General features: G+C 35.8%; 1 protein-coding gene across 2 annotated transcripts in view; it reads left to right on the top strand.

Annotated features, from left to right (window-relative positions):
• The window catches only part of UGGT2 (UDP-glucose glycoprotein glucosyltransferase 2), a 146,323-nt gene that overhangs the window by 40,793 nt on the left and 94,652 nt on the right, over positions 1 to 10,878 (top strand). For both annotated transcript variants that reach the window (XM_010831523.1, XM_010831522.1), the window contains exons 9-11: positions 844 to 943; positions 2,216 to 2,276; positions 7,818 to 7,909. In XM_010831523.1, coding sequence (XP_010829825.1) covers positions 844 to 943; positions 2,216 to 2,276; positions 7,818 to 7,909 — 253 coding nt within the window. The remainder of the gene's footprint in view (positions 1 to 843; positions 944 to 2,215; positions 2,277 to 7,817; positions 7,910 to 10,878) is intronic.

A 10,878-nucleotide genomic window follows, 5' to 3' on the forward strand; every position in this document is an offset into this window, starting at 1 on the left:
AAGAGCTAAAACAGACATCACATTTCCTCAAAGGATGTGGATAAACGTAAACAGTTTTAAAAACCAGTGTAAAAATCACTATCACAACTGCTGCAGAATAAAGGAACAAAAGATTAAGAAAAGCATATGTCAGGAAGATCTGAGTGGTGAGATAGGGGCAGAGAAGGGGTAACAGAAAAAGGAGGCTTCCTCAAGAAGGGGTGATTGAATAGAGGTCTGAGGAAGGGTTGGAATAAATTCGAGGGTGGGTTATTTAGAGAGAGTATCAAAGACCTTTGTGAGTGTTGGAAATGGAGTGTGAGGGAGAAGAGACACCAGGAACAACTGCTGGATTCATGATTTACCCAGCTGGATGGACAGTGGTGGATTTGTTGTAAAGAGAAGACCAAAGAGGACCAGATCTGGGCAAAGTTGGGAGGAATATCACAAATTTGTTACTGAACATGTTGCTTTTGAAGTATCCAAGTGATAAAACCAAGAAGACAGTTAAATATGAGAATCCGGATTTAAGAGGCAAAGTGAAAGACTTAAATAACAATTTGAGTCATCTAGGTATGGAACAGTTTAGAGAAAAGCAAAAGCTGGTAATGGACTCTGATAATATTATATTCATTTACTTGTTATTTACACTATCTCAGATTTTATCAGTAAAGGTAAGTTAAAACTTATCTTAATTGGATGGAAGTGATAGCTTTCCATTTCATTTAAAAGTTCTGAATAATGGTAAGAGTGTTTTTTAATGTTTCTATCTATGAATACATGGCAAGAAGGGTTATTTAAATTACATGGAAATGTCACAGGTCTAACATGTCAGTTTCTTTAATGATATTTTTTTCCTTCCAGATCTTAGTTTTCAAGCAGCTTCTCAAATAATGTCCACTCCAGTTTATGATGCCATAAAATTAATGAAAGACATTTCGCAGAACTTCCCCATAAAAGCCAGGTATATTAAAGGTTATTGATTGGATGATAGCCAGAACTCTTTCCATTAAATAAATTTTATGAAAATGGCTGATTTCGTTCAACTTAATGATGTCAGTTAATTCTGGTATCTACAGTGTTTGTAGAATGAGGGTCTCTATTCTGTATATTGGTTTTTTTTTTTTTAAACTAGAGCAAAATATTGTCTTGTGCATGCATGTTGTTACATACTACAAAATGGAACTCTTGATCACATCTCTCCAGTTACTCTGATGATTCATTGCTCCATGAACTTGTAGATGCTTCCTCAGCCTGAGGATGAAACAGATTGCATTGGTTTCCTCCAGACCCCATCAATGGCGCAACCATAATTAATGCCCAAGGCTAAAAATCTTGCCTCTATTTATGTTCAGACTTAATAAAAGGTTTTTATTTTTCTTTAAAAAAAAAAAAGTCACTCTGTAGACAACCAGGAAATGTTCATTGAAATGAAATACTTGATAAATGAATGAAAAAGTTTGCATTATCAAATTTTCAGTTGTAGTTTTATCTCAAATGCTGCCAAATTTTAGGAAATAATACAGACTTATTATGGATTGTTTTAAGATACCCTTTCTGTTTGAGTTTTACTTAATGTCAGCTTTTAATTAACAGTCTTTTAACTTTTAAATCTTTCTTCTATGCATAAAATTGGCAGACATATAACTAAGCATTCTTAGGCATTATTAGGTCAAATAAATATAATCAATAGACTTATTTAAAAAACATTTGTGCTGTTTTTAAATTATAAAGGAGTTATAAGCTCTTCAAGAGTAAATATATGAAGTCAATATTATCAGTATTTTAGAATTTATATACTCTGGTCTAGATCCCAGGTTAACCAAAATTCTTTATGTAAAAATATTCTAAAATTTCTTATTTGCAGCAACACATATAATGACAGTGGTAATTCCATACAGAATTTCTGCCCTATGGGCAGAACAACACAAAACAACATTTTCAATCAAGAATACTTGAAAAATAAATACCTAGTAGTAAACAAGCCCTGATAGTATATAATGCATGCAGTGGGTGTGCATGAACTTTTTTACAGTCTCTGTTCCACATGAATCAAATACGTTGTCAAGTGAAAGCCATTGTGCCATCCATCAAATAGGCTGTATGGAAATGTGTGCTTCTCAGTTATAATGCCTTTAGAGTTTTAGTTCCTCATCCAGAGTATTATCTTGCATTGAATCATAGTTTAGTCCTAAACATTTAAGGAAGAATGAATTGTATCTCTCTATGTTCCCAGATATCTGACCAGAATTGCTGTAAATCAGCTTATGAGGGAGGAAATACAGGAAAATCAAAAGGTTAGTTTGAATTCCTTTTTTAAAGAAATTTACTACACTAATAACACTGTATTTTAGACTTTGGGCCTTTAATTTTCATATAAAAAATATTAGCTTGTACTTTTTGATTATTAGAACAGTTCAGGTTGTTCCATTTTTATATTGTCTGCTTTATATAGCATACAGTTTGTTATTCTAGCCAATCTTTCCTGACATAGATCCTACTTACTTTCTCATTAACCTTACATACTCCAAATTTTCTGCCCATGCTGTATGGTTTTCTTCACAAAATAGAGAATAAAGGCTATGAGATAAATCTTCTGTTTCCTATAAAAGTTTTGCTTAAAAGCTTGTGAAGATTGAGAAAAATTTAAACCACTGGAATGTTACTAGAATCCTATGGCATATAGTATACAGTTGATCACAAATTTGATAAGATTCTGCTAAATGGTCTCTTAAATTACCTACCTCAAGACTCTAAATGATCCTAATTGTGTAAATACTTAGGGAGTGCTTGAGAACACTGCCTGGCTTTATTACATGGGATTTAATTTGGCTTTAAGTAATATAATGCCAGGCACACAGGGCCTTAAACAGTAGGAATTCACTTTTCTCACATTAAAAAGTAGTCTCAAAGTAGGTTGCCACAGACATGTTTTTTTTTTTTTTTTCTCTCTCTTTTCTGGTTGCAAAATGGCTGCCACAGTTCCGGACTGCTTATCTATATTTAAAGCAGAAAGAGGTAGGAAGATCAACCATGTTCATCTTGAATAAAGCTTTCCTAGAACACTTCAGCCAACTTTGACTTCTGTCTCATTGGCCAAAATTTTGTAATGTGGTTCTTCCTGGCTACGAGGGAACTAGAAAAGTGCCGTTCCATTCAGTTGCTCAGTCGGGTCTGACTCTTTGCGACCCCATGAACTGCAGCACGCCAGGCTTCCCTGTCCATCACCAACTCCTGGAGCTTACTCAAACTCATGTGCATTCAGTCGGTGATGCCATCCAAGCATCTCATCCTCTGTCGTCCGCGTCTCCTCCCGCCTTCAATTTTTCCCAGCATCAGGATTTTTTCCATTGAGTCAGTTCTTTGCATCAGGTGGCCAAAGTATTGGGAGTTTCAGCTTCAGCATTAGTCCTTCCAATGAATATTCAGGATTGATCTCCTTTAGGATGGCCTGGTTGGATCTCCTTGCAGTCCAAGGGACTCTCAAGAGTCTTCTTCAACACCACAGTTCAAAAGCATCAATTCTTAGGCGCTCAGATTTCTTTATAATCCAAATCTCATATCCATACATGACTACTAGAAAAATCATAGCTTTGATTAGGTAGACCTTTGTTGGCAAAGTAATGTCTCTGCTTTTAAATATGTTGTCTAGGTTGGTCATAGCTTTTCTTCCAAGGAGCAAGCGTCTTTTACTTTTCTAGTAATTGAGGCAATAAGAGGAGAAATGGGCTAGAGATGATGATAGGTTAGCCAGTTAACAGTGTCTGTCACACCAAGACAGAGTAAGCTCTTAGTAAATATAGGCTGTTTTGATGATGACGAAGGACTACAATGATGATAATGAAGTAGATACACGGTTCATTGGAGATCAAGTGGTAGAAGCCACAACACATCATCCCTACCTGGGATATTCTTTGCTTCACTGACCACCTAACAAATTCTTGCTTATCCTTTAAAACTAAGTATTACTCCTTTCTGTAATTTTCCTAGTTGCTTTCACCATTCTTCAAGCAAAATGCATTTTTTAAAAGAATTTTTGTTTTTGTTTGAATAATGCCACTTACAATAAGGAAGAGAGATTGGGAAAGAAAGGAATGCCAGTGTATCAGTGGCATCACATAATCCAATTTATTTTTTGCTCAGTTAAGAGTCCAAAATGGTTGTTCCTGGTCATCAAAGCTTTGATCTGTGTGATTTTAATTCCAGAGGCTGAAGAGTTTCATGAGGTTTAAGAGATGATATTGTGGGAGTAAAAGAGATAATTGGAAAGACCAAATGGGATTCTTGAGCTTCCCTGGTGGCTCTGATGGTAAAGAATCTGCCTACAACACGGGAGACCTGGGTGTGATCCCTGGGTTGGGAAGATCCCCTGGAGAAGGGAATGGCTACTCACTCCAGTATTCTTGCCTGGAGAATTCCATGGACAGAGGAGCCTGGCAGGCTAGGCAACTTTCACTTTCAAATGGGATGGTTCCAAAGATAGACCACTTTTGATGACATAATCACAGGATGACAGTCAAAGCTAGCTGCTGAAGTAGAATGGAAATGAAAGTTAGGGGAAATGAGTAAATCAGAAAACTCTTAACCTAGAGGTTTGAATGGCCATAGTATCTGGCACAGAGCATTCCACCAGAGATATTTGTTGAATTGAAAACTTTTGAATATTTAGTTTACCTATAACAACTTCCCTGGTGGCTACATGGTAAAGCATCTGCCTACAATGCGGGAGACCAGGGTTCAATCCCTGGGTCAGGGAAGATCTCCTGGAAAAGGAAATGGCAACCCACTCCAGTATTCTTGCTTGGAAAATCCCATGGATGGAAGAGCCTGGTAGGCTACAGTCCATAAGATCACAAAGAGTTGGACATGACTGAGCACGACTTCACTTTATAAAACAGTCTGTATTTAGCAGTATGTAGTTTTTAAAATGTTTTATATATGGTAGCTGTTGTAAATATCCTAATGTATAAACTGAAATCCAGTGATTTATTCTGGGTCACAGGATTTGTACAAGGTGGAACCAGAATTTGTGCCCTGGTTTACAGCTCATTTCGGAACAATTTAATAAGAATTCTGAATTTTTCAATTGCCAGTCATCTTGATAGGTGATTGGAAAGATATTTGAGGAAATTAAGAAATTTGATCTAGTCACTTTTCTTCTAAAAATTTTTTTCAGTATTTCCCATTGCCAGAATAAAAACATACAATGGGCTAGAGAAATGTATTTAAATAAAACCAAGTGGGAAGGAAGAGGCTGATATAGACTGTCAGCTCCTCAACAAGAACTCAGCAGGGAAACTGTTGCACAGGCAAAGCTGAGTTTAGTAGACTGGCTGCAGTGAAGGAGAGCAACCTTGATAGACTCTTGTTAGTGTCTCAAAAGGAGGACGTTAGGGTAGAATATTTAGGTTAGAGAAGGTCTTTGTTCAAGTGGTTTAAGTTGGGCTAGACCTGGAAGAACTTTGTGAAGATATACAAAGTAAAAATAAAAGCATTTCTGAAGTAAAAACTAAAATGATAAGTGGCACAAAGGAGAACTGACCCTATAGGAAGCACAGTAGAAGACAGATAGAAATAATAAATGCGGAGGAAAAAAAAAACAGGATTCAAGAGAAAATGATAAAGTACAGGCAGGAAAATGAAATCCAACATACCTATACTAGAGTCACAAAATGGAAAAATAAAACCAATGGACAGAATAAGTGCTTAAGACTACAGTTAGAAAATTTTCTGAAATGAAGATCCAAATCCACAAATTAAAAGATGCACTGTGTAACTTGGTACAGTTGACCACGAATGGTCAAAATGAAAACATAGACTATTGAACTTTATAGGAAATAAAGGGAATTAATTATTTATGGATTTATTTAAGAAGATTATAATGAAAGAAAATCAGATTGGTGTTAGACTTCTCAAAAACAAATTCAATGTCAAGAAACAATGAAGCTCTACTTATAAGATATTCAAGGAAAGAAAAATTGTCAGTCAAGAAGATATGAATATATGGCTACAAAGATGTTAAACATCCAAAAATTCAGGGGATATTGCTCCCAAGAACACTTTCTGAGGAATTTCTTTGAGCGAAGAACTGACTGAAGATTCCTGGGCAGAAAACCTGCCTTTTGGGCATTGAATATGTTTATGTGAACACTGAAACTAAAAAGTGAGGGACAGGGTAATAGTGTAGTATGAAAACAGTACCTATTCTGAGAAAGATAAAATATTGCTACTGGTAAATATAAGGGGAAAGGTAGAAAATAGAATAAACTTGCTGATTCTGTAACTGTAAACATAGGAATCAAGGATATAAAGCTGAAAAATCAAGCAGTGAAAGCCTAAAATTATTAGAAAGTACATAGTTAACCACTAATGACTAAAAACTATTGAGTAAAATTGTCCAAGAGGAAAAGCAGCAGGAAAAGTTTAAAGGCTTATTCTATTATTTTTTGCAACAAATCATTAGCTATTGGTTAAAAAGATGACGGAGGGTATTAAATAAATATGCATGTTTGATAGTAACTAGTAGAGAAAAGTCTAAATCTTCTGAAGCATGAAGAGAGCTGAGTGAACAAGAAAAAAAAAAGAGAACTTTAAAAATGCATCTTGAAAGAGTAAACAGCATGAAAGAATCCCGTTTGAGGCTAACCAAGTCTAGGATATCAATAAATGTAAATAAGCTTAACATATTAGCAAAAATTTTCTGTTTGTTTCATTAGGTTTGAAATAAACACACCTAATGTTTGTATGTGAAATAAAAACCCTTAACATGATTCAGAAATGTCAAAAAAGAAAGGATGTGCAAAGGTATATCAAGCAAATACTATGTTCTAAGGGTATGATCTTAAAATGCCATGAAGCCAAATTCAGTTCTAAAAATATTAATGACCCAAAAATGGCCCTTTATAACACTAAAGGATACAATTCATAATGAAAATAGAGCAGTTTAAGATAGCTTTACATCAAAACACTGCAGCACCATAATGAAACAAACTACAGGAAATGGAAGGAGAAGTATAATTTACCTCTCTCAGACTAATGAAATGGTCAGAAAGTGAGTAAAGATACAGAAGACCGAGTGAAAGTAGTAATTGCAAAAATTCCAGAAAGTGGAATAAATAGGAAAAAATTCTCAGTCTCAGTGCAAACTAGAAATCAGTAACAAAGTCAGAAAAAGTTTATTCACTTGAAGGTTAAAACCTGTTTACTCTTAAGTAGAAGAAAAAATACATCAAAATTGTAAAAATTCTTGGTAACATTTGAAAGCATAAGATATTAGAATTTTTACATCAATATTTATATCAATAAAAGTGAAGTTTTAACTAAAAGTGAACATTGAAACACTGGTTTCATGGAAACTTACGTAGAGTGATTGCTAAATATTTACACACACACCAATGTTTTGAGTTCTGGGCTATCAAAGAATAGGAATGTGCCAGCTGTCAAATGCTAAGTGTTTGTGTGTACATGCACATACAGTATAAAATGTAATAGGTAAGTAGTAGTTGTAGCATTAGGAAATTAATATCACATATTACAAAATCAAAATACTCAAGTATTGTCTCTAACTTTTTATAAGATTCCCATCAAGTGTGGGCAGTACTACCCACATAAAGGCCAAATATGGGCTGCGGCCTGTCTTAATGCATAAAAGTTTTATTGGGAACATAATCATGTTCATTTGTCGATTGCCTGTGGTGCTTTTGTGCTGCAGGATGGAGTTGAGTAGTTGGCAAAGCCTAAAAATATTTACTATCTGACTCAATAGAAATAGTTTGCCAACTCCTGACACAGATCAACTATTATTATATCATTTGGTTAATTATTTTCTCTATTTCCAGCATCTTCAAGATAAATTTGATATTCAGCCAGGCGATGCTGGTCTGTATATAAATGGACTTCGTGTTGATATGGATTCCTATGATCCTTTTACGTAAGTATTAAATTACTGATAGAAACTCTGGTTTATGTGTAAAGGTGCACTTTTGTTCTGAATTTAGTATTCGTTGAAATGCAGATATTCACTTTAAAGCAAATATATCTTTTTGACTTTGCAAAGCAACTCTGTTATTTTGGTAGAAGATTCTCTTAAGTGTCTGAATATCAGAGCTGAAAAAAGTCTTGGAGAAATTTATTCAGGTGATAAAATTGAAGTTTCTGAATCCTAGACTTGTTCTTGTCCTATTATTTGAAACTGTCTTTAATTGACAAGTAGGTCTATCATTAGCTTGAAAGTTTCTTGGGCCAGAGTTGAGTAGCTAGGGAGTTGTACCCTTCAGAAAAGATGTGAAAGGAGTATGAGATGTTTTCCCAGAATAAAGAAACAAGCAGGAAGAATTTTAAGTGCTTGTATCCCTCAGAAAGTAAACTTGAAATGTTAGATTGCTAGGGACTTCCCTGGCAGTCCAGTGGTTAAGACTTTATGCTCCCAGTGCTGGGAGCATGGGTTTAATCCCTGGTTGGGGAACTAAGATCCCCCATGCAGCACACACAGTGTGGCCAAAAGAAGGAAATGATAGATTGCTCGATACTGTCTCTTTAGGTCAAAAAAGTTCCCCAAAATGCTCTAGTGCAGAATTAGAAAGTATTGTATTTATCTTGGCCATTAACCTGTAAATGAAAAGCCATGGGCCACAGAAGAGAAATCAAAGTGAATTTATTTTACTTTTAAAGAGAGTCATAAAACTACTTTAAAAATTCATAATTAGAATATAAGATGAATTTAGTAAACACAATATACTTTATTTCAAATATTTAGTTTTAATTGAATTCAGTTTGCTTTTTTTGAATGTAAACTTTCATTTTCTTAGCAAGTTTAGAAATATATAGGAAAACACAGGAAAGATTGAGAAGTTGGATTCAAGTGGAGCTTTTATCTTTATTTAGTTGAGTTTTTGCCCCTAATATTGGGAAAATGCTAATCTAAGATGTGAAGGATAGATACTACACATAGAGAAGAGCAGTTGTTAGCTCCTGGCTGTAAGCTTCAGAGTACAGAAATTACATCTGTGCTCAAGAACAGTGAAAATAGATTTAAAAGAGGACAGAGTTGGTACGTAGATTTTGAAAAGTTTTCTGTGGCATTGTATGGGGAAATTTTTATAGCAGGAACACTTTGAGACGTAATTTATCAATGGAAAGGCTACAGGTTATTTGAGAAATACAACCCTCTTGGGTCCTCTCCTGGTAATTAGTGATCTGCATGATGTGTGATACATTATTGTTCTTTCTTGTTGGGATCACTAGTTGAAACTACTGTAATTCCCTTAAAGGAGAGAAAAGAAAATATGTGAGGATATTTATATCACAGTCAAAGAAAGTGGTTCTCAGGAAAGATCAGAGAATGTCAGATAAAAAAGTGTGAAGAGGCTGATGAATGGAAGAAAATGATGCAAGAAAGAGGAGAGGAAGGAAAATGTCCTAATATTGAAGTTATGTCCTAGATCTGGAGAGAGGTGCTGTGCAACCAGTACTGTAGAATTTGGGGAACGAAAGTGAAGGAGGAATAATTTTTCTCTTTCTTCCTATCTTCTGCATTTTGGGGTTGTGGAGAACTGATGTCATGCCCACAGCCCAACCTTTCTTCCTGTGATCCCAGAGGAGCCAAAGCCCCCATGCTTAGGGTCAGGCCAGCACTGGTTCACACAGCATGTGCCCAAGCCTTACTCTCACCCCCAGGGAGACTAGGGCAGTAGGAGGCAGGGGCAGAGACTAGGGAAGAAGGCAGATAGGACCAAATAAATTAGAGGAGTTCCATGAATGTGTTTTATATATCTACCTTAGATACATCTACCATAGAGCTACTTAATAGTCACCCCAGCATGAGAGTGACCAGAGTCTGGTCAAGTAGAACTGCCCAAGAAATTGATTCTGGTAACATATAGGATGTTACTTATTTTGATAGCCAGCCTGTTCAGACTTGAGTAACGTCAGTACAGTATAACCACCAGAAAGAAAGAGGTCACAAAGGTGTATTGATGGTCCCACTTGTGTAATTATTTCTGTATCTTAGTGAAGTTGTCTGGCTCAGAGTTTGAGCTCTGGATAAATATGTATCTGTAATGTGGGCAGATACATAGTGAATCTTGACATTCTAGGAATCAGCGAACTAAAATGGACTGGAATGGGTGAATTTAATTTAGATGACCATTATATCTACTACTGCGGGCAGGAATCCCTCAGAAGAAATGGAGTAGCCATCATGGTCAACAAAAGAGTCCGAAATGCAGTACTTGGATGCAATCTCAAAAATGACAGAATGATCTCTGTTCATTTCCAAGGCAAACCATTCAGTATCACAGTAATCCAAGTCTATGCCCCAACCAGTAACGCTGAAGAAGCTGAAATTGAATGGTGCTATGAAGACCTACAAGACCTTTTAGAACTAACACCCAAAAAAGATGTCCTTTTCATTATAGGGGACTGGAATGCAAAAGTAGGAAGTCAATAAACACCTGGAGTAACAGGCAAATTTGGCCTTGGAATACGGAATGAAGCAGGGCAAAGACTAATAGAGTTTTGCCAAGAAAATGCGCTGGTCATAACAAACACCCTCTTCCAACAACACAAGAGAAGACTACACATGGACATCACCAGATGGTCAACACCGAAATCATATTGATTATATTCTTTGCAGCCAAAGATGGAGAAGCTCTATACAGTCAACAAAAACAAGACCATGAGCTGACTGTGGCTCAGATCATGAACTCCTTATTGCCAAATTCAGACTTAAATTGAGGAAACTAGGGAAAACCACTAGACCATTCAGGTATGACCTAAATCAAATCCCTTATGATTATACAGTGGAAGTAAGAAATAGATTTAAGGGCCTAGATCTGATAGATAGAGTGCCTGATGAACTATGGAATGAGGTTCGTGACATTGTACAGGAGACAGGATCAA

The sequence above is a fragment of the Bison bison genome, unplaced genomic scaffold (genome assembly GCF_000754665.1).
Source record: "Bison bison bison isolate TAMUID 2011002044 unplaced genomic scaffold, Bison_UMD1.0 scf7180017864527, whole genome shotgun sequence".
Classification (NCBI taxonomy): domain Eukaryota; kingdom Metazoa; phylum Chordata; class Mammalia; order Artiodactyla; family Bovidae; genus Bison; species Bison bison.